The sequence below is a fragment of the Melozone crissalis genome, unplaced genomic scaffold, assembly GCF_028551555.1.
Source record: "Melozone crissalis strain CALT ecotype California unplaced genomic scaffold, PUWL_Pcris_2 ptg000009l_1, whole genome shotgun sequence".
In the NCBI taxonomy this organism is placed as follows: Eukaryota; Metazoa; Chordata; class Aves; order Passeriformes; family Passerellidae; genus Melozone; species Melozone crissalis.
Window position 1 is genome coordinate 5,699,781 of NW_026535787.1, and position 24,347 is coordinate 5,724,127.

The 24,347-nt window shown below is 44.3% G+C and overlaps 1 protein-coding gene across 1 annotated transcript in view; it reads left to right on the plus strand.

Annotated features, from left to right (window-relative positions):
• LOC128933301 (prostaglandin F2 receptor negative regulator-like) overlaps nucleotides 1–24,347 on the plus strand; it is a 67,847-nt gene that overhangs the window by 39,284 nt on the left and 4,216 nt on the right. The window contains 3 exon segments of the mRNA XM_054270229.1: nucleotides 416–841; nucleotides 7,939–8,358; nucleotides 17,838–17,945. Coding sequence (XP_054126204.1) covers nucleotides 416–841; nucleotides 7,939–8,358; nucleotides 17,838–17,945 — 954 coding nt within the window.

Consider the following 24,347-nt stretch of genomic DNA (forward strand, 5'->3'; position numbering starts at 1 on the left):
AAGCTAGAGGATAACCAGTGTCCTGCTGCAGGCTGCCCCAGGCATTTGACAGATGCAAAAGTGTCTGGTTGTGTTGAAATCGAACCCACAGGTGGGTTCTTGGGGACAGGCTTAAGAAGGGAATTATTTTGCTCAGCAAGATCTATTAGTCCTGGTTGTTCTGAAATGGTCTGACTAGACCTATGAAATGGAGTGTCTTGTTTGGAAATGCAGGCTTAGGGGTACCTGTGTCAGAGAGGTGCAAGTCTGGGAACCAGAGTCAAAGTTCCAGTCTTGTGAGAAAAATGCATATTGTGGCACTCAGCTTGGATGCTAAAACTGGATGTTAGAAGTTAGTATATCTTTTAATTAAGTCTGACATTTTCTCCCTTTTTGTAGCTCCTAACCCGTTTCTTCTGCGTTTCCTCTCCTGCAGAGCCAGACTATGACGTGTTCCTGAATGCCTCTAAAACACCCAAGTTTTCAGATGACCCCACAGAGCTGAACTGCAGGATCACAAACGTCCAGGACACCGAGGCAAACATCCGCTTCTCCGTGTCCTGGTACTACCGGCAGCGCCTGCCCGGTGACGACGCGGAGCCGGAGGAGCTGCTGGCTTCCATGGATGCAGACTGGGCTCTGCTGCCTGGGGACAGGGCCAGAGAGAGGATTCAGAACGGGGAAATCATCTTGGCCAAAAAGTCTGCAGACACCTTCAGCTTGAGAATCCAGTGGACTTCGGAGAATGACAGAGGGGATTATTTCTGTGTCATCTCGGCGTGGAGCAGGCACCGCAACAACAGCTGGGTGAAGAGCAAGGATGTGGCTTCTGCATCTGTCAACATCTTCTGGGCTACACAAGGTAGGAACTTCACACCTGGGTGGCTGAGAGTAGGCTTCTCAGCCAGAAGGCCTGCTAGTGGGCTTTGGAAATGGAGTCCTGTGTTGAGGAAGGTTTAAAAGCGCTGTGAACTTGTGTAAAGGCTTCTTATCTGTGGAGGGGAATAACTGCTTTACATCACTCCTTTATTTTACATCACTACCACTTCTATGCAACAGTTTGGAGTGGAAGGGCAAAGGAGGAGACACCATCAAAGGAGAGTTTCCATCAAGCTGCTGAGACTTCCAGGAGCTGGGCTGGAAGTGGGCGGGGTGGCATCCAGCAGTGCTGCTGCTGTGGTCATTGCCCACTGTTGTGGCTTGGAGTATTTTGGTCTCTTTAGGGTGCATCTTGCTGCTAACAGCAGGGTTGTACCGAGGTGACAAGAGGAATGTCACTTTGTCTTCTCTGTCTGACAGTTTGGGACCTGTGGTTTTGTTTTTCTCTTCTATAAGCCTGTGTTTAAAAGGCACATCTGAGGAAGTTCATGGGCATAGTACTACTAGAGTATCAAAAAATAAGTGGGTAGCTGAACAAAATGATGGAGTGGTTTGCTTGGATCTTGACCTTTTTTTAGGGGAAAGTGAACTAGCTCTGGTCAGTACTTAACTTATTCTGGGAGGATTTTTAGAAGCTTAATAGTTACCTGAAGTTGCTTAACTCTGGTTTAAAATGGGATCTGTGTTTCCTGGATGTGCTGTACAGTGATACTGTTTTGGCTCAGAGTGAAGTCATGCAAGAGAGTCTGTTGGAGAGCATCAGAAAGGTTAGGATAACCTGGGATGCAATATCTTTGTCAAAAATCTGTGTTTAGCTAAGCTGCATTTATCTTGATAGACTAGTTTAACAGTATAGCTTAGGCATCCACAGGCAGAGAACTGTATTTGAGAGACAAGCAATTTGAAATAATTTTGAAGTTGTTTAGGGATAATCCCTGAACAGCAAATTGGAAATCTTCTGCTGTGATTCTGCTTCAGTGGAGACAGAAGTGATGCTCGGTACTACACATGTGTGGTCCAGGGAAAGGTTTGGGGTTTTTTTTGTGTCTGTTCGTTTGTATTTTTTTTTACCCCTGAAGCTGACTTCTCCAGCAGGACTGAGAAGTCTCATTAATGCTGGATGTTGGTCACAATTAGTTGAGTGTTATGCCACAGCACGGAGTGTGTGCATGTGCGTGCCAGTGTAATGGATCGTCGCCTTCGGAGCAGCTACAGAGACCAGCTGGAGTTGAAAAGTCTCAGCCTGTGTTGACATTTCTGAGGGAAAACAAACCGTGACAGGTGTGAACATTCCCTTGGTTCTGGTTTTGTTCCAGAAACTCTGCTAATTTTGCAGCACAAATGTAAATGTTATAGTCCCCGTGCTGAAAAGTACGTTCTGTTGGCAAAGCTTGGGGTTGGGGGATTTATTATGTGAAAGTGAGCTCTCCTAAAATACCTTCCCCTCCTGAAAAAGAATGTTATATGTATATGAGGTGGGGAGGGTGAAATGTAGGTTTGATTTCCCCTTCTCTTCCCCCATCAACTCCCCCCTGAGCAGTGCAGCCCCAGATGCCTCTCCCTGTGTGCCCTGTCCCCTGCCACATCCCATTTCTGTGAGCTGCAGACCCGGCTGCTGGGAGCCAGCAGCTATGAAGGAGTTAATCTGCTGCTGCCTGTGCTCTCTGACTGTTGTTTTGACAAGTATCTCTGGTGATTTGAGTCCCTAACTGCTCCCAGTGCTTATAAAAGCCAGCAGCCAGGCTCCCACGTGTTTGCCTAAGGAGAGAAGAGAAATTTGCCTCTTCCTTGCATGGCTTATGCCTATACAGAGACTTTTCTTCCATCTATTTCATTGCTCGCATCTTCTTTGTTGATTTTAGAGCACTGCTTTGGGGGAGGATGTTGGAGAAATCTGACTTTGAAAACAATTGTTCTGAGTTCTTGAGAAAGGAGAAATGGGTTTATATTGTGTCTGTGGGTCTTTCAGCAAAGATGGGTGTTCAGAGCCTTTATTCAAAATGTAAACATCATGTAAACATGTAAAAAACCCTTTTTTTGTGCATTGTATAATAAGCTGTGTGTTTGCCCATTTGAACTTGGGGTTTTATTGTCTCTGTTTTCTGTTTTATTCTACGGGGGCCAATAATGCTCGCGCATCTTTCTGCTTACTCAGCTTTGCAAGTGCAGCCAATTGCTATCATAGATCACCATTGTTTTTGACATAGTCTGCCTGATATGTTTCTTCCCCCCTTCTACTACTTCCCCTGCCAAGGTGACAAAGAAGGCATCTCCGTCTCATCTCAGAAATTAAAAACATCAGTTGTATTATATTTTGCTTATTTAGAGTACAAATTCCAGTCAGTGAAAAGGGGTAAAGAAAGGGAGGAAACCTTTTCTGACTAGCTCTGGAAATTATTTCAACCCAGAAAAAGAGTTTGATATTCTAAAAGATAATTTTATTTATTTATTTGAATACAAGTTACATTTAGAACACAGATACTGTTTGCATTGAAAAAAAAAAATCAATGCTTTTTTCCTAAACCAGTGTTGTCAACTTTGGATCTGCATGGAGTACTTAGCAGAAGAAAACATTATCTTTTAATTGAAATTCCAAATCCCAAAGGTACTATTATTTGGGGTTTTGTTAATACTTCTGTCTTTAATTTACAAAATAATTATATTTAACATCGTGTTACTTGTCCTAAATGTTTGCCTAGCCCTCCCATCACACTTAATTGGGAGCAAGGGTGCCTTAATCTTTCAGACAGTCCTGCAGGTAGAGAGCAGATAATGTTTCTGCCATTACTTGTATTGATCATTGCTGATGTATACAGGCACAGGGATCCCCATGGCACTGAGCTGGAGTGTGCCTGTGCCAGTTTGGCTGTAGGGACAGGAGTTGTGCAGTCAGGTGTGTGTTTCTGTGTTCATGCAGGCTGCAGTGCAGGCTTTGCTGTGCCTGCTGTGCCTCCAGAGCTGCTGGGGCTGCTGTTGTACCTCGAGGTGTGGTACAGCCACCTCCTACCATGGCAGAACTGTCACTGCATTAATGCCTGCTGCATTCCCTGCACCTGCAGCCCCATCGCTGCACTGGGGATGGAGGGGCCTTCATGAACACCAGGATTCCTGTCAGCAGCCTCAATCAGCGCTTTGAGGCTCCAACATTGATGTCAGCCCTGGACAAAGTGCTGCTTTGCCAGCTGGAGTCAAAGCAGTGCAGGGAAGGTGTTTGCTGTTTATTCTAAAGTCTTCTTGCCCTTTTAGCTGTTGGGCTTCTCGAAAAATTTGCCTGGTGTAGATGAGGTGCAAACTGGTTTTGATCACTACCCAGGAAAAGCTCTTGAAGCTGAGCACAAACTTTGTGGTGGAAGAGCAACAGGAGAATTACAGTGTGGCTTGGTCACTTGGACTGGCCAGTGAGGGAAGGCAGAAGCTTGCACTGCCAAGCTCCAAAGTACAGTTTACTCAAATTTTATTTGAGTCATTTGGCCAGGATTTCTTCTGTAGCTAGCCCTGTGTCTTGGAGTAGTGCCCAAGCTTTGGGTATGGTTTACTTAGGAACTCTTCCCCTACTGCTTTCCAGAACAAACTGCAGATTGCAGCCTCCTGTATATGACCAAGCAGGGTGTGCTTTATTGTGCTTTTCGTTCTTGGAGCTTTACAAGAAGGAGATGAGACTCCACATGGGACTGCAGGCGTGTGTGCAGACAGGCAAGTGTGTGGAGTAGCGGTCAAGACACACATTGCTTCCTTGGCAATTCCCAAAGGATTAGAAATGAAACCTTAGGCTGCAGTTCTTGGAAGAAAACATTCATATGACCTCTCTGGCTCATCTTATGCTGCAAGATCTGATGAGTAATTTCTGCTAACATAGGAAACATGAAGAGACTTTCCTTTCCCTCTTAATTTTCTGTGCAGATTACTGTTATTTCTAAGATAAGTGCCAGATCTTTGGCCTGCCCTCTTTTTCATAATGTGGACTCTCACACACACAGACAGCTACACGCTTCTCTAGGTGGGGGTGAAGAAGTGCTAATTACATTTCATCTGCTGCTACTGAAGGAGAACAATATTGGCACAGAACCAGCATATTAAAAATGGTGATCCAGGTTTTTCTAGTTGATAGGCTATGGAGCCTTTTTGTTGTTGTTGTTTTACTTTGCTACATATACAGGTCTCTAATATTATGGCACATACAGAAACATCCCTTTGATCTTTTTTTGACTTTGTTGCAAAAAGAAATATTCAGCACCTGTATGTTATGGGTTGTGTGTCCCCTTCTCTGTTCTGTTCTAAATTTCTAATGGTCTAACACAAGAGGGGGTGCCTCTGCCTTGTGTGTTCATCCAAACTCAGGGGGTTTTAAAGGTAGAAAAATGCTTTGAAAGAACTTTCATAAGAATGTATCTCCTTGTTCTTAGTTCAGCATGTAATTTCTAACCCTTCTGGACTCTATCACTGTTCTCCAGCTGCATCTCTGGGCCTTAGTTGTTCTCTCCCACAAACTCTTACCAGCGGCATTTCTGCTGTTGTCCCATGCTGCCACCACTCCTTTCTCCTTTTCCTTTAGCAGAAATACTTAGGGAAAAGCATTTGCTATTGACCTCAAATGGAAAACCAATAAAGGATGTCTAGGGACACAATTTTCTCTGTCCTTATTAGGGACAAGACACTGCCCTTTGTGCTGCTGCCTGACCTGTGGCTCAGGGAGTAGTGGAAGCTAAGGTGTTTGAATTTTGAAGCTCAGGTAGTAGGGAGAATTATCTCAGTTGTAGCTGAACTGCTCTGGACATGTGAGGGTGTTTAATCTTAAGCACATATAACAGAGACCAAATGTAAGATTTCCTTTCTGATGTCTAGGACTCTGTGTTCTGATGTGAAGACCAACAACATAAAGAACATTTAAGTAAGGAGGGATTTTTGCCCAGAGCCTCCTCATACGGCCTAGAAAGCTACAATATGTGCCAGAAAAGTATAACTAGCTGTTTGTGCTTCTGCTTTTGGGACAAAATATAATTGCCTACTATGTTCCCAAAAGTATGTGAAAAGCTGATCTGTGCTGGGCTCCTAAATACTGCAGGAAATATCAGAGTCTCTCAGACACAGAATGAGGACAAAAAAAGGGGTTTGAAGACTGGAATTTGGTATCTGATGAGTCTTTTCACAAGAGAGAGGAGAATGACTCTGATGCTGTACAACTTCATTTGTGGTTGTACCCCGAGTGCTGAATGTGCAACTCTTGTATTGTCACTTGCTTAGTGGGTGGAAGTGTGAGGGGGGTTTGGTGTGGAGTATCAAATAATTCTGTGCTCAGCTGGACCACTAGAAGCATCTCAGCCTTCACTGCTCCTGCTGTTTCTTTATATAGCTTTGTACTGTGATCTGCTTTATACAGTACTGATTTAAAGTTGTCATACCGGGCTTCTCATCCTGTGGGCTGTGTTTACTCATTGTGAAAACTGCTGCTTGAAGGCAAAACACTGCAAAATGTAATCTTGACAAGTATCTTGTTGCTCTTGTGGGGAGGACATAAATATTACTGCATTTAAGTTCAGTTTTGGGAAATGTGTTTCAATCTCGCCATTCCTGAGAAGTTTTGTCTTGCATAAAGAGGTTCTGTGGAGCTCTTTAACAGGTCTACACTTTTTTTTTTTTTTTTTTTTTTTTTTTTTTTTTTTTAATAAAGGAGAGAAGGGAGAATATGGTGCAGCAAAGTAAGTCCAGAGAGTTGGATTGGCTGTATTTTTGCAATATTGTTATTCCTATGTATTCTGCCCCAGCCCCCCCTTCCTTAAGAAGAACCATGATGTACAGAGTGTCTTTTCGTCACAATGCCAGGAAACTAGCAACTCCCTTTCCTTTTATCTGATTCTGATTTCAGTCACTCCTCATTTTCTCAGTTTCTCACTGTGAGCTTGTATTTTGTGTGTCTTGGAGCTGTGCTCCGACATGTATAATTTTCCCAAACCCTGTAATTAAGGGATTCTTGGGATTGAGGAGACAGTAGAGAATGGAAGGAAACTAAGCAGTAAGTGCTGCTGGAATTCTTGATGTCAAATGGGAAATGTCAGCACTTCTGGTAGGCTTGTATGGAAGTAAATGTATGAGAAGCAAGGGGAGGAAAGACTGGCACAGAGGCAGAGGTGTGTGTAAATCTGTATGGGAGTGCCTGGGGTGGAGATTTCTGTTACACCGAATTTTGTCACCTGTTTTCAGCTGAATGTTTCTGGGTTGCCGTTAGGAATGCCGTTAGGGTGGATTTTCTAGGGAAATAAAAGACACTACACTAAGTGCTGCCAATTTAGCAAGTGGCAGCTTTTGGCATTAGTCATGAGTATTTCAGCAGTGCCCTTATTACCCCGTCACTGAGGGTGCTCTTCCAGTGCCAGTATAAAACTGGGACTCTGAATCTGTCACAGACATCTTTTATGAAAAATGCTTTCCTTAGGATTATTCCTCCTGAGAAGCTGAGAGGCCTCAGGAACAAAATGTAAACATTGATTATCTGCTGCTGTGGAATGCAACAGGTGCATCTGGGATTGGCTCATGTTGGTTGTTTCTAATTAATGGCCAATCACAGTGGGCTTGGACAGAGAGTCCGAGCCCCAAGCCTTTGTTATCATTCTTTCTTATTCTATTCTTAGCTAGCCTTCTGAGGAAATCCTTTCTTCTATTCTTTTAGTATAGTTTTAATGTAATATATATAATAAAATAATAAATCAAGCCTTCTGAAACATGGAGTCAGATCCTCGTCTCTTCCCTCATCCTAAGACTCCTGCGAACATGGTCACATGAATCTTGTCTACTATCTTTATTCTTGAATAAAGCAATCCTGGAGATCCTGTCTTGTGGCAAGCTGTGTATTCTATTTGTTCAGTATTTGGTGTTTGTTTGAATTTGTGCATCTTGACCCAAACTGTTGTGTACTGTTGAGTAGCATTCTGGAGTGTCCACATGTTTACATAAATGTGCTGGGATTTGTTCCTCCAAAAAAGAAACTTTGCCTGTCTGTGACCTCCTAGGTTTGGATGGTGCTGCAGAAATACCCGTGCCTGCTTGTTAACCCTCTCTTGCCGCTTTATTTCCTTCCCTCTTCAGATTACACGCTCACAGTGGAGGCGGTGAAATTGAAGCCATTCTTTGTAGCAGGCCACACCTTTGAGATGACGTGCAAAGTGTCCTCCAAGAACATCAAGACGCCGCGCTACTCGGTGCTCATCACGGCCGAGAAGCCCCTGGCGGACCAGTCGAGTCCCAACGGCACCACGCGCATCATCTCCCTGAACCAGGACTCGGTGGTGCGCCTGGAGGACTGGACGGACCAGACGCGCGTGGACGGGGTGGTGCTGGAGAAGGTGCAGGAGAACGAGTTCCGCTACAGGATGTACCAGACCCAGATCTCGGACGCCGGGCTCTACCGCTGCGTGGTGACCGCCTGGTCTCCGGGCGGCGGGGGCATGTGGCGTGAGGCCGTCAATGGCTTGTCCAACCCTATCCAGATAGACTTCCAGACATCAGGTTGGTACAGAACCTGGCAGCCCCGTGCCTAAGCCAGACAGGGAGGGAATTCTGTGACGCTTTCCCATTGATTTCCCCGTGTCTCAGAAATATCTGCTCTTTGGAACAAATGGCATGATGGCTGAGAGCTGTGCTTGTCTTCTTTGGTGGTACTTGTGTCCTTTGTGCTATTGATTGTTTACAGAAAGATGTTTAATGAATTGGCTGTAATCATAACCCCTGGGTTTTTCTCTGCTAATGCAGCTTTTATGGTCCTGCAGGCTCAGAGCTCATTCTCAGTATGGAGCAACTGCTGCTGCATTTGCCAGCTGTATCACTAGATTGTTAGTAGTGGCTGCTCTGGAAGAGCATTAATATAAACTGGATTTCTGTTCCAAAACAGACTCTATTAGCATAGCATTAAATTCCCTGAGCACACCTCACTGTTGATGTAATTGCAGAAAATGGCCAGGTCAGGGTAACATTTCAGCCATCTCAGTAAGTGTATCCTGCCACTGCAAGACCTTAGAGGTCCCTCGGGACTGAACTACAAAGCTCCACAAATTGGGAGGAATTTCAGTACCCAGAAGGACATCCTGTTTCTCAATTGCTTGCTGAAACTCTTACCTTCAGCTGTAACTAAGCCTGCCTGTTGAGACTTTTCTATAGAAATGTGCCTGTCCTGATACTGTGTTGGAGGGAGGGAGAGATGGATGGCATTGATTTGGATCATCAGAGATGCATATTAACTCTGACTTCTGTCATGTTCTATTGTTGGGAAGTGCAGCGGGAGCTGTTTTTATAACACTGGTGCACAAATGAGTGAAGGGCTCCTCTCATGATTTGATAAACCAGGCTGGTGGAGTTTTGAGCTGGTGGAGCTTTCATGCTCATATTCTGCTGGTAGTAGCAGGCTGTAGCATATTTAGGAGATGTGTCTGTGTCTAGGCAAGAGCAGCCTGGCTTCTGGCTGCATCCAGAGCTAAGGTAATTATTCTAGATGATGTGGTTCCTAAGATCTGAGCTTGCTCATGTGGCACACTGGGAAAAGGACAAGGGCTGATCCTAGGAGGACAGCCTGGCAATGAGGACATCACTTCATAGGAAGCTTTGAGATGTAGATTTGATCTGAGCTGGCCAGACAGAGGACATTGACTCAGCTTCTTTCAGTTTTAGGTAATTTCTCAAGATGGTTTAGTGGGCTGCAGTTTTAGCCTTATTACTCTTCATATCTGGGTCAGACACAGTGGGAGAGTAGTATTTGCAAAGGGAGCGATAAAAGAAACCAGCAAGAATGAAATCTGCACAACACCCCACCCTGCCCCTCCAAGCTCCTATGCGGAGGCTTTCCTGCACAGTGCAAAGTGGTGGTTTGTGCCTCTCCCAATATTGCTGGTCTTGTGTCACTTTGAACTCCCATCCAGAAAGTTTGTTGGGATGCTTTGACAGGCAGGGTTCAGAGGGAAGCCTGCGAGCAATGCGAGGGAGGGAAGCGTGCGTGTTGTAGTCTTGGCTTCTCTTTGCTGCCAGCCTCTCCTCCCAGCCCCCCCACCCAGATAGGATTTCTGGAGCGTGGAGTGAAGAAAGGGAGGCAGCGTGTAGAAGTGCCCTGGGAATGTGTGAATTCCAGTAGCAGGGCTGGAGCAGGGGGAGGGATGGTCCTGAAGCCCTGTCAGCCTTTCATTCTTCACCAAAGAATGAAGAAAGAAATGAGATCCCAGGCACAATTTGCTGCAGTGCTATTTCCCAAAATAATCTTGACATGTAGCAAAATCTGTTTTGAAATACCTGCAATTTTCTTTAATTAATGGATGAACTTTGTGTCCTTCAGTTGTTACTCAGATATCCCTGCTGGATATTCACCTCTGGGCACGATGAGAACATGTGATGAGCACAGTTAGAATGGACTAACTCTGGAATTATTATTTGGGAAATCATCTGGAATTAAGTACACAAGACAGAAGATGTTTCGTGGGTGTGTTACTTTGGTTTTGTGTGCTGAAGCCTCCTGTCTTTGATGCAGACTGAGTCAGGGAGCCAGAGGTAAATGGCAAAGCTGTGGAGCAGCTATGAAAGCACAGCTCAGATATCACACCCTTCTCTTGCATCCTGTGGCACAAGCAGCTGTCAGACTTGTTCTTCAGAAAAAATAAGTTGGTGCCAGAATTTCCCTAATGGGCATGGTGAAAGGCAGAAGTGCTGAGAGAGCTACTTATTTGTCAGGAAAATTTCCTCAAAATTGGAGGGAAGATACTAACAGGAAAGGTGCAGGAAAAAAAGAGGGGCATGCAGCTTTCCAGGCAACTGGGAAAAAATCCCCAAAACCTGGGGAGAAGCAGTGTGCTAAATCCTGAGTTGTAGGGAGGGTGGGGTGTGGTATCTTATGAGTGCTTGTCCCTGATAGGAAAACTGTTAAGGAGTCAATTGCACTGATTTCTCAAAGTGTAACAGAAAGACAACTTACCTATAACTGCTGGAGGAAATATATATAGCAGTGTAATTTTGAAAAATAGAATGTATTCCAGTCTCCTCCAAACTTTGAAATCTTGGGCTTGGGCAGCATTTTCAGCTTCCATCATGGCTGTTGAAGTGGGGAGGGGATCAATAGGGAAGCAGCATTTTCAGCAAAAGGAAGCCCTTAAAGGGTTTTACGTGAAGCTTTTATTCCTAGGAGGAATTTCTTTCTCAGTTGTTTTTATTGATTCCCCTTTGATGGGGGATGGTGAGGCTTGCTGGGACTGGGAATCCTTCTCTCTCATTTGACTCACTCCCAGATCTCTCCGAGCCGAGTGATGTTTCAAAGAGGAGTTTTTAAGCGTGCATACACACTGTGCCATGTGATCTCTCTGAGTGGCAGAGCTTTTCATATGTGAGCTGGGGACTGCACACATGTGAAACCTCAGTGTTTCCTGCCACAATAGGCTTGAAATGTGGCAGTGCTCTGAAATGTTTTTCCATGAACATCTGTGGAAAATGTCTTGCTCAGATTCTTTCCATTCGGGGCAGAACTTGCTGGCTGCAAGCAGAGATCTCCTCTCTTCTTTCTCCACTTGCTGTTGCAGAGGGGCGTATTTATTCAATTTGGTAATGATCTGAAATGTTAATGTAAAGGCATTTGTGTGAAACACCCTGAACTAAAAAAAAAAAAAAGAAAATGTGGATTTTGTCCACTGGACCATATGAACTGGAAGTGAGGGTGGGGGAGTGTGGTGAGGAGGAGCCTACTAGGCCATTAGTTTTCAAATATTCAATCAATGGCAGATTGTTCTCTGCTGGATATATTTTAATGCCAGAGAGGATCTTGTGAATCTTCTGGTATGACCTCATGGATAACATGGATCACTAAGACCAGTTTCATAAAACGAATGCTTTCTGTATGTCCAGCTGCTGTAAGCAAAATAAGCTTATCTGGTGGGCAGGGAAAGCTGTCCCATGTGAAGAATTTAATATTCCTCAGTGCTTTTTTGTTTGTCTTCCCAGTGTAGGGCAGAGAGGTTCTACCATGTCTTTTTTAAAAGGTTGCCCAGTGATGTGAGGAACAAGAGCAGCTGCCAGTGCCTGTCTTGAAATGTTCTCTTAATTTCATTGTGCATTTTCTACTCCAGTGCATCCTCTCTCCTCCTGAGCTATTTGTTGATGCATGTGTACAGATCCTTCTTTTCAGCCTGGAACACACCAGTCTTCTGTCCCTTGTGTTCTTCTCAAGCCAGTGTATGAAGACAGCTTCATAAACTCTGTTCTGGCATATGTCCTTTAAACTTCAAACCCTTTCACCATGAATTGGGCAACCCAGGTTGGTGTTTAGAATGTGTTTGCCCACCACACACTCTCAGGGGTTTTCACAGAAGTGACTTATTTTCCTTTCCCTTGAAGGAAACAGGGAGAAGGAAGCTTTTAATCTCATGTTGAGAAGTGTATTGTGTGAGAGATCCATTTGGAGCTTGGCTGTGCTCTGAGCCGTCTCTGCTCTGTGCCATTCAGCAGAGGGCAGAAAGTTCTGGAGAGGCAAAAATAAAAGAGAACTTGTAAGGGAAATATCTCAATGAAATCTTCGACTCTGGATTACATCTGCATGTGAGCTCATTGCACAGCAATGTATTATCGTCCACTTTGGAAGAAACTGAGATAAACCAAGAGCCGCTGAAATATGAGCTGAGTATTGATGTTGAGCTTGCAATTAAAATGAAATGATGCCCTGCAGTGACCCCGAGAGATACTCAATTTCAAGAAGGGCGAATAGAAAGATTCTTAAAGGAAAGAAGGCCTAATCACGGAAATGAATGAAAAGCAGCGCAGCAGAAACTCTTTGGCAGGAAAGGCTGGTATTTTCCAGCCACTCTTAATGGGCAGGAACGTGCTTTGTCATTGTGTGCCTTTGTGCCTGTGTGCATTAATTTGTAGCTGGAAGTAGAAACCACAGACTTAACTACTGAGGGCTTCTTCCAGTAACAGCCATTATGGGGCTGGGGGCAAAGCTTGTTAGGGAACAGCTTCACGGAGAAACTGGGAAAGGGCAGGGGTCTGGAAAAGTGAAGGTGAAGAAACTTATTAACTGGAGAAAAGCAGGTCATGGAATTCTCAGTTGAAGAGTGAAGGATTTGGTGCCAGGGCCGAGATGAGTAATATTTTGGACGATGCAGAGCTCGTGGGTTGCATCAGTTGTTTTCCCCGTTGTGGTCTGTGGTGCTGTGTGATTGGAAGCAGGGCAGCTGTGTGCTGGAATTCCAGTCCCCCTGGTCAGTAATGGCCTGGGCATGGGCTTCCTGGGGGGAACAGCCTGCCCCAGGTCTCTGTTGTCAGATTACTTGACCTTTCTCTTCTCTGCTTGGCTGGGAAATAAAGGTAGCTTGTGTCTGTGGGGAGACTATACCTTATTTCTGCAGAGAAGTACAGGGTAAAATGATAATCAAAGAAGACAAAACATCACCCAGGACCCTAGATAATTAGGACCTCTTCTGTTACAGACTGGATTTTAACTGGCTCTTGATTATTGTCTTTCATTTTCCCATTTTTCTTGCAGATTTAAAGTGTTCAGATTACTGAGCAGGGAAGGGAAGCAGGGAGAAAGTAGGGTGACATCAGGTAAAGAGGGCTCAGAATTTGTCTTAATCCTGAAGTTGAGTAAATTACCTTGATCAACTTGAACTCCTCTTTTCCACCCTGCAGACCCTTCAGTGTGAATCTGATTGAGCACAAAATATTAAACAAATCTTGGTTCAGCTTACAAACACCTTTTCCTTTCACTTTTATGTGTAGAGAATTAGCATAGCACTTTTTAGCTGAAAACTGTATCACTATAGGGTCTGGCTCCTGGAGTTACCTTCCTGGTGACATGAAATCAACAGTTTGAGCACTGAGATCTATTATAAAAGGGAACATTCAGAGAAAAGTACACTGAAGAAATCCTGGTTCTGGAACCTGGTTTCTCTTAAGCACTTCTGGATTTGTACTAGTAAACTTCTGACCTCAATTTCTTCACTTTCTGTTTAAAGTTGTGTAGTGTTTTTCAAGTGTTCAGGAGTCAAGAAATACTCTGAAAACTCTTACCATCCTGACTGCCGATGCTTTTTAATATAAAATTGTTCTTAGTTAAATAGGGAAGAAAACTTCTTTAGGTGTTTTATCTAAACTTACGTAAGGCCTTATTTATAGTGAGGAGCAGATATTTTGGCTTATTTTAAATCAAAGTTCTCAGCAGAACATGGCAATTTATGATGCTTAGCTCTTAGAATTGGGAATGCTAGTTTGTTTTGTAAATCTGTGCTCTTTAGCTTCCAAATTACCTGAAGGAATGACACTTATCTTCAAATCTGAAGTTATTAAAATCCAGTTATTTCTCAGCTTTCAAGCTCATGAACAGCTTTTCAGCATTTAACTTTGCTTTGTTCTTGATGAGTTTTATAGGTCATGCTTGATCTGTCAGCCCTGCAATTGAAACTAAACTCTGGTTTGTTTATTCTCCCGAGTGACCACTAGGTGCCAATTACAGTATTTCAAACTGTTAAATGCAGGTGGCAACGATGGCCAAAGCCACATCATCTGTTATCTGCAGAGTTCTGTTTTTCTCGGTGTTAATGTAGCATGAACTCATATCTCAGTGAAGGAGAGAGTTCCTGTCACCTCCCCAGCCCTCCCAGTGACACTGTAAGTGCTTGAGCGTGGCGGTGCTGAGACCCTGGGCCAGTGTCATCAGTGTCTTCTGGGCCTGTTTACCAATGCCTGGATCTGTAACCTTGGCACTGAGATGTGTGGCCTCTTTTTTGGGTGGTTTTTTGTTTGGTTTTTTTGGGGTCTTCTCTTTTTTTCTGTTTTTTTTTTTTGTTTGTTTGTTTTTTGTTTTTTTTTTGTTTGCTTTATGTTTGAGGGCAAAAACTTGAGAAAAGTGTACTTGAGTTTTGTGTTCTGAGCCTTGCTTGGCGTGGTCCAGATCCAGAGCTTCTTGAACACTGGGGGAATGGGGCACTCAGCCTCCTGCCTCTTCAGGTTTTTTTAAGGGGGGCAATAAATCTCTGAAGGTGCTTTATTCTGTCCTTTCATGCCTGAGGCCCAGGGCATGGGTTATGTGGGCAGAAGTCCTGAGATACACCCAAAGAATATATAACCCTAGGAAGCTGCTGCCACACAGTTTTCAAGACTGAACTGAGGAACTGTCACTGCAATTAATCTTGCTTAGGTTTTAATAAATAATTAAATGTTGTTTTCCCTCTTCAGCTGAACAGGGAAGAACACAACCCCCAACACACCTCTTGACTATTGATAACCAGTCCTAGCACAGGACAGTGATTTGTCCCTGGAGGTAGAAAAGGTAATTTGCAAGAGATGTTGCCTGCTAGGGAAATACCTGAAGGGCAAGAACTGTTTGTGCCTTACCAAGGGAAAGCACAATCCTGAAATGCCAGTGCAGCTGATGCCTTGGAGCCTTCCTGCCTGGGAAGTTTTGGCTTTGGTGTGGGAGGCTCAGTGGAGAGGTGCTTGGTGACCCAAACTGAGGAGTGTGTTGGGAGTGCTGCATTTCCATGGCTGAGTGACCAGCCAAGCTCAGCTTTTACCCTTGTGACATCCAGTGGCCAGGAATGCTCTGACTCTGCTCCACATCAGTGGTTTGTTGGTTTGCCAGGGTTTGAAGGCAGTGCCTGTTCAATGCAGGATCCACCTGGACTTTCAGCCTAGAAATAAGGCCTGAAAAATCCCATGTGCCCTCTTGTTTAACCTGCCAGGGGCAAGGTAGCCCATCCTTACTGACAGAGCTGGAACCATGCAGTTCATCTCTCTTGCCCAACCCCTCCCAGCATCCAGCCTGTCTGCTGGGCAGGGCATGTCCTGTATTCCTGATGGGATGTCACCTCACCTGCTGCAGGATAGACTGAGGATAGGCTCTGAGCTATGGACAGTATCAGGATTTTTGTGGTGCTGTTGTGCCTTTGATCAGTGCAGCAGAGGGACTGTGCTGGGAATGCAGGGACATTCCTAGCAGATTTTGACAGTCTCTTTATTTCTTTTCTCTGACAGTTCACACACAGCTTGAAACTTTTCTGCTTTCAGTTGGCTGGAGTGCCCTGGTCCATGCTGCCTTTAATCCCCTAGGACCTTGAACTTCTGTCTGCCCAACTCTGAACAAGAGGATGGAAATGTCTTGATTTATCAAATAATCAAATAGATTGCAAGGAGAATATAGATTGGTGTGTGTGTGTGAATGTCAGGAAACAAATTGAATTCACACAAAACCAGTTGAGACAGATGCTGAGGAAGCATTCAGATTAATCTCTCTTCATCTCCTGGGAAAAGGATCCCATCATGCTGAGCTTAAGTTAGGGCTGCAGCCTGCTTGTGCAGTCACTACCTGAGCAGCTGATCTCAGTATTCTGGGTCTCTTGTTTCCTTAAATGTGTTCTAGCATAAACATGTAGGAGTCTTGGTTGGTAATCCATGTATAACCTCTATTGCATCTCTACCACCCTTTTATCCTTGTTTGGGGGGTTAATTTGCAGTGTTAATTTTAAGAAAAATCTTCTAGTGTCAAACTCTCAGATTGTATGTCTGCATACTACCCTAGTATATAAAAGTACAGCTGCTTCTGGGGCAGAGGAGAGGGCTGGTGGAAACTGGGGGAGAGGGGATTTTGAAAGCTGGAGAAGTAATTATTTCACTGTAGTTGGAATTAATTTCTTAGCGTGCTGTATGTTTTCTGTTGACCAAAACAAGCCAGGCCCTTGTAGTCTAGAAAGATTGCACCAAAAATTATAGCTCTAGCTTCATGATACATCCAAGTTTCTTTCCAAAACCTCAGCTTGGGAGTGATGTGGTAAATGTGTGCCATGTGGTGAGCTATCAGTGTAGAAACCTGTTGAGAGGGCATGGCACAAGTGGGTTGTTTTAGATGATTTCCTGAAGTGTTCTTCATTAAAAGCATTATTTGCCACTGATCTTCAGTGGATTTGAAATTTAGGGTTCGTGTACTAAGAGAGTGGAAGAGAGCAAATAAACAGACTTTTTTTCCCTCCCAAGCCACCCTTCTCTGCTTGTTGTTGCTGCTGCTGTGCCAGAAGTCGGTGAGCCAGGTAATAATGGGAGTCTAGGGAGTGTAAAAAGGGTTACTTCTTAATCTGAGTCCCAAGTTTCTTCTTGGCTTCCCTGGCTCTGTCCCCCAAAGTCATCCTGGAGGTCACTGTTGGGATCAGCTTTCCTTCTATTCATTCCTTGATTAGCAAGAGAAGTCACAGAGGTATTTTGGTACATTCTTCAGTTTCTGCCCTGTGAAATAGAGAGCCTTAACAGTGCTGGCATATTTGAGGAATTGTGATTTTGTTACTTTTGCACTAGAGATGCAACTGTTGTCAAAATTTGGAGAAGTTTCGGGGATTTTAACCTACGCATGTCAGAAGTCTTTTAAAACATCACAGTGTTGTCATGGGATCTGAGTATTTCAAAACAGCCTAATGGTTTCCATTGATATCATCACCACTTTGCAGCTGAAGGAGTTACTGTACCCTTGGGCTTTGAGACATCTTCAGAAGATGCTATCTGTGGCAGAGCCTGAAGGAAAACCCACAGAAAAGTATTATCAGATGCACTTCTTGTATTGTCTGCTCCAGTGTAGAACCATTGGTATTGTTAAGATACTGTTTTGCTTGAACTTGAATTCCTATTGACAGCCTCCACAAAAAGATCCATTCTGGATTAGCCTGAAGATCTGAACTCCCATGCTCTTAAAGGAGTCACCAGTGGAAGACCAGCTGCTGTTGTGCTGGAGAGCAGGAGGCAGATTGGGGCAGCAGCCTCTGTGTTGGGTGAAACCTCTGATGGTTTGGGTACTTTGTTTTAGTACAGGATTAAATTACTAACAATGAAAAACTATTTTACAACAAACTTAAATGTCTGCTTGTCCCTACTTCAGAGCTCTGTCTCCACAAACTAGGAGAGGATACTTCAAAAAAGTGCAATAAAGGTGTTGGACAGTGAAGTAAAGCCTGTCATGAATAATTGTGGTTGCTCTTTTCTAGGTCCTGTGTTCAATGTCTCGGTGCATTCTGACAGCCCCACGATTTACCAGGGTGAGGTGGCAGATTTGCTGTGCATCGTCACGATGGAAGGAATGCCACTCGAGCCAGGTATTTCAGCAAAATTATTTCACCTGTAACTCATTTGCCTTCAGAAGTTACAGCCCCATGTCCTTTGAGTGAGGCTGGAGAGCTGAGAACCAACAATTCTGCATCACTAGATAAAACAGAGCAGTGTGCTTGCTTTTACACAGCTCAATTTAAAGCAAGGGTTTTTTTCACCTCCTGAGGGGAGAGGGGAAAAAATGTTCTTACCATCAAATCCCCCTCTGCTGTCCCCACCAACTGACCCCATTGCAAGTCTTCTCAACCTACATCCATCAGATGGGCCATGAAAACTATTCCTATTCCCTTTAAGTGGAAAGGAGATCCATTGACTAAACCATTTAGAAGAAAAAGGTCATCTATAAAGAAGTCTTAGACGTGTGGCCAGTCAGCTTCTTACTTCAGAGTGAATTTAAGGCGTAAGGTAAATCTAAAAATCATAATAATTGACTGCTGCAGCCTAAATGCCAAAATGAATGTTCAGAGTTGAGCATCCTTTTTTATGTGGAAGAAAGAAATACAGTACCTAGTTCCTGTGGGAAGAGCAGCAGACACAAAAGCAAATTTTTATGGAGAGCTGAAAAGTTCAGAGAATTGCTCAAAACCTAGCTGCTTGCCAAGCATTGTCTGAGCTGCTTTTCATCAAAATGCTGTGAGAGTAACTCTCTTTCTTATACCCAAAATTTGAGTTCGGAGTCAGTTGAGTCATTATGTATATGGATATAAGCATCTCTTTAAAATAAATCTACTAATATATATGTAAATATAAATATATGTGAATATATCTAAATATAAAGTTGTCATGATTTATGCCAAACTTAAAAGCCTACACATAAACCACTACAAAAGAGGTGCTGTGCAGAAAATATTACTTATGATGTAGTGGCTGATGAGGTGAGGTACTAGGCTTAGTAAAGGCCCATCACTTTGAAATTACAAGATGTCTGTTCTACATTAAATCTGAGCGTGGCAGGGAAGCAATTTGCCAGATTACAGTCGTGTGCTGCCTGTGAAAAAATGATAGAAGTCTGTAGATTGTATTATTGAAATGCTTGGTAGGGAGGAAAAGCTGAGTAAACCTTATTGCTGTCAAAAGACCCACAGCCTGGGATATTGGGCACAGCAAGCAGCAGCGTGTGCTGTGCATCCACCTCAGCCTGTCCTGTGGCTTCTGCTCTGCAGGAAGCCTCTTGCACGTTGGGGTGTGCTCAAGCTCTTGGAGGGATTGTTGTGAGGCAGTGCCCAGAGCAGCTGCCTTCCTCTCCAAAGCAATAATTGCTGACAGGGAGCAGCTGCTGCTTCTGCTGGTGCTCGACAGCCTCAATGAGCTCGGCGTTGCCTTGTGAAAGGGGCCTCAGCACCCCTGACTCACTTAAAACTTGAAAAGTGGAACACAACAAGTTCCACCTGAATATGAGGAGGAGCTTCTTTACTGTGAGGGTCACCACACACTGGAGCAGGTTGCCCAGAGATGTTGTGGAGGCTCCTTCTCTGTAGAGATGCAAAAGCTCTCTGGACAGAATCCTGTGTCATGTGCTCTGGGATAACTCCTGAGCAGGGAGGTTGGACCAGGTGACCTCCAGTGATCCCTTCCAGCATTATCCATGCTGTGAAAAGAGGCTGCTTAGTAGAAGTGGGGCTCTCCTGTCAGAACTTCACTGCAGTTGGGTTTGGGATGGGTTTGTGTGTATTTGGTACCTTGAGACTGGGAGGAACATGGACAGTATAAGGATAATCAAAAAGGTGTTGCCTTTTGAGGAGCTGCTCATAGCCGCACAGCTAAGTTTTAACTTGGCAACTTCACAAGGGTTTGTGGGTGTCTGTTGAATTGATAGATTACCCCTGGAGCTGGAGGTGATGCTGTTTCCAGCAGTCATGGGCAACCAGAGCAGAGTCTTAAATGTCAGCACTGTAATCTGTTCCATGGCTGGGTAATGTCATCTTGGACATGGCAGACCTCTGTGGTGGTTTTTTTATCTTGTTTCTTTCATGTTGGTGGTTTGTTTGCTTTCTTTGTTTTTCAGTCTGTAATGGGGCAGATGAGGCACAGACAAGTAAACCTAGACTGGAGTAAAATGTGGTTGTGGCAGGCTTTGAGGGGGCTTTTCAGTCCCTGCTCTGAGTCCCCAGTTGCAGGATGAGCAGGATTTGGGGCCTAACGAGTCATGCTGTGTGATGAAACAGTCCTTGCTGGTCCTCTGGATGAGACTGGCAGAAGAGCTGCAGGCAACAGCTGGAATTGATGCAGGGTGTGCAGACTTCCCTCATCCATCTGCCTTCCTGGCCTTGGGAGCTGGAGGGGGCTGATGGAGCAGGTTAGAGGAAGGGATTAAGGGCTTGTATGGTAGCACATTCCTCACTGGTAGCCTTATTCCTCTGTGTCCCATCTCTGATCTGTCTTTATGCTGTGTCACTATCACAATTAAATTCACAATTGGAATGGAGGACTTGCTTTTTAAATTAGTGCCAAATGTTAGACAGACTGAAAATACAGGGCTGTCTCATCCCACTGGGGACATGAGGCACGCTGTTAGGGAAAGCCTACACCTGGCATTTAGAGAAACAAGGCAAGAGTTATCAGCATCTTCTGGAAGAAAACAGATGACTGCAGTACAGACATGGTCATTCCATTTGGGGATGTGATGAGAAAGGAGAAAAGAGCAAATGGATTTACTCCCTTCTGAGGGCCGTGGTGGCTTTCAAGGCCATCTGTACTTCTTGTGTCAGATCTGCTGCAGGGCTGTGGTATGGGATCCCCTGTGAGCAGAGGAGGAGCAGGATGTTTCCCAAGATATCCTGTTAGATGCACATCCTTTGGATGTATTTGGTATGCCAGCCAGCTCTGCTCTTGTGCACACAGACACTCAACTTTGCAGGCATGCATGTGCATTAGTATGTATGCCTCCTGTAGTACATTGGTTTCAGGGGCTACCTCTTCTCCCTCTTTGTATGCACAATTAAAAAAATTAGTACTTTCAAGGAGCTGAAGAAAAGCTGAATGACCAGTTATCTTTGTCAGTGCCATTTGTTCATTAGATTGATTTTTTTTTTTTAAATTTTTTTATTCCAGAGGCATCACTTATGGTTTGAATCTTTTTCTGGTAGAGGCAGCTCACAATGCTTCCAGTGTGTGTTTGTGGGAAATTTTCAAAGGGTAGAAAAGGTTTTGGCGTGACTGTACATGCTTTAATTTCCTCTGCTTCTTTGAGACCCTGCTGAAATCGAGTGTGTGTTACTAAGCCCAGTACATGGCAGCAACTGCTCCTCTAAAGAAGTGCTCCTTTGCTTTGGCAGCTGTGCTTGGTGTTTGGAATTGGTACGAGGGGAATATGTGTGTGTGTCAGTGGGGAATAGTAGTTCTTCTGTGCCCTGAAGATATAAAAGCTGCTTCTGATACTTCTGTTGAATACACATTTTCACAAATGATCTCTCTAGACTTCCCAGATCACCCATTCTTGGGTTGTATGCTTAGGGATTTAAGAGTATTACTTACTGTGTCTGAAAGGAGATGTGGGGCTTTTTTATCTGCTCCAGCCAGACCCAATGAGCACTCTGGAGAATTTAACAAAACCAGCTTGTTTACCCCTTATATGGCTTGAAGTGGTTTGCTCAGCTCTCTAGGAAGCCCTATTCAACCTCATTTAAATGTAGTAAACAAAAAGGGTCTCAAAATTGGGATTCAACACTGTAACAGGATGCTGAGAGAGCTCCATTCTAAGCAGTGGAAGTGTATGGTTCCTAAGAAGCTGGTCTAGAAATAGGATTCCCTCTTTTGAGGGGTGATTGGTCAGGGAAGTAGCTAAGACCCAGACAGCTTAGCCCTGTGTGTCAAATCGAAATGTGCCTAAAGATGTGCCTTACATGCTGATGATCCTCACTGGCTGAGGAGGGGAGGAAGCCCAGCAGCACTGCTAACTCTGCTCAGAGCTCTCAGGGGGCAGCTCCCCGTGCTCTCTGTTCCTTTAGGGTGCATGTCCTGGTGCCACTGAGGTCCTTGATGCCCTTGTGGGCACTGGGATGTGACACTTCACTGTGTCCCACACTACTGAATGTGGCACAGACAGAAGCAGGAAAAGAAACCTTTGTTGAGTGGGAGTGTGGTTCTTGAAGTGGAGGTTTTGTAGATTTGGGTCAAAAATGGAGTGGCTCATCAGCATTGATGCAAGGTGTGTGGAAGGAGGCAGATGCCTAGTGTGTGCCCTGTTTTATGTCAGTGAATCTACATATTTATTAGCACTTGGGAGCTGCTAGGTATGTTCATCTCTGATATTTAGGGAGCACCTGATTTATGTCCTGGCTTTGCTATATTTGCCTCTGTTTTTATTGCATGAAACCCAGAGATAAAGAGAAATGAATCAGATGACTTTGCTATATTAAGCTATTTCAAGGAGGATAGTGACAGAGTGCTCGGAGCCAAATCCTCCCTCTGACTGTCTGTAGTGAGTCACTAATTGCAAACTGTGTACTGGCTAATAAAATATGTTGGCATAATAATGTTGTCCCACGTTGTAATTACAGAAGATAGATTCAAATATTTCAAAATGACAGCAAGTGCCTGTACTGATGTGAAGGGACAGGAACCTCAAATTATCTGAGATGCAAAAGAAGGAATTCTTCAAAGCTGCCTGAGGATCTGAAGATTAGATTATTATCTTTTAATATCTAAATTTATTGCTTAAGGAAGGTCAGTGGTGTGTTAAGTATAATTTGACTTATCCTGAAAGGTGTCCATGTGCTCCTACAGCACCTGGAAGCACAAGAGCAAGTGTCAGTCTTGGATCTTTGGTCATTCCCAACGTGCTGCCTGTGGACCAGTGCTATTACTATATTTGGCATAAACAGACAGCAGGGATGAAGAGTGGTTTCTATAAACAGAGCTCTCTCCAGCAGAGGCCCTGTTTCCCATAGACATTTGGATGAGTGCACAAAGCAGAGGTCAAAGTTTGGTCTCTTTGACTGAACATGTGTTTATGGTAATTTTTATTAACATTGGTTTCAAGGGAAGTGGTCCAAGTGCCTTGCCAAGTAACTCATAGTAGGATTTGCAGGATGGGGGGCAGGAGGGATTGCTCTGAGGGCTGCTGGTGCATGTGGCCTGTGCTGAGCCCCATGTAGGGCTGGGACCCTCGCTCCTGCTGCAGGGCTGCACAGCAGGCCAGGTGCTCTCCCGAGCTCCTGTGCCTTGCCCAGAACACCAGGCTGGGGCAGGCAGGGCAGGAACCTGGCTGGTGTCCCAAAACAGCTTGGTCAGACACTGTCTCTGCTAGGAACATGTGCTTCCTCATGTTTTTGTTTTGTTTCTGTAGGTGTGTGTAAAACCCCAGTGCACCTTAGGAAGGAGTTAATTATATCCCAAACACTGGTTTGTTTGGCTTTTTTTTCTGCAGTAAGGAGGAATGTCCCACATGGCCAGCTGATAATATACTTCAAGTGAAAGAGCTGAGGCTGTCCCTTTATTTCCCTTTACTTTAAAATATGGAAGTTCCCTTCTTTTCCAAAGTGCTAGCATGCCTGATAGACTTAAAAATCATCTTCACTTAGCTCTGTAAACAATTTCAGTACAACAGCAGGCTTAGGGCTTCCATTAGCCTGGAGGTCAAATGTGAAAGTTTAAGAGGAAAAAAAACCCCTCATTTAGCCAAAACATCAGTTTCAAATTTCAGATTGCTAGTACTGTATTTTTCAGAGCTCTCAATACTAGAAAAATGGAGGTTTGATACATTGCCAAGAATCACTGGGACTGCCTTAGGTGTGCACCCACTGCACCAGTACTCCAAACTCGGGACAGAAATAGTAATTTCTGTTTCCACTTTGGGCCCATTAGTTTGCTGATGTACCAGGAAGGAGGACCTGTGAGGAAACAAGTGAGCAGGCTTTGGGTCATGCCAGGTTTCAGACTCTGACAGATGTTGCTGGGCTCATGATGGCAAAGAATAGTGTGGTGATTTTGAAAGTAGATACTCAGCTACATCTGCCTAATAGGCTTAGGGCTGAGATTTGCTAATGAGATCAATAGGACCTTGCATGAACACAGTGAGCTGGATGTGCTGATGGACTCTGACTGCCTGCCAGCTGTGTCAAAAGTGTAAGTTTCTGCAAATCCATATTATAGACTTTGTCTTTGGGTGGTGAAACTTACACCTTGTGCATCACAGGAACCTACAACTCTGGGGAAAATGTATAAAAGCAGCATGGTCAGGCTTTGCTCCTGAATGTTTTGTACTGTTGCAGGTATTTTTTGTTCACTGTGCAGAATATGTGTTCATTTAGGCAAACTCTAAATGTAAGGAAGGGGCCTTCAGGATAGAGCCTTCTGATCTTGTGCTTGTGTAAGGCCCTCATGAAGACAGTGATTGCAAATATCCAGCACTCCCACTCCCATTCACTATAGGTGGAGCATAACTGCAG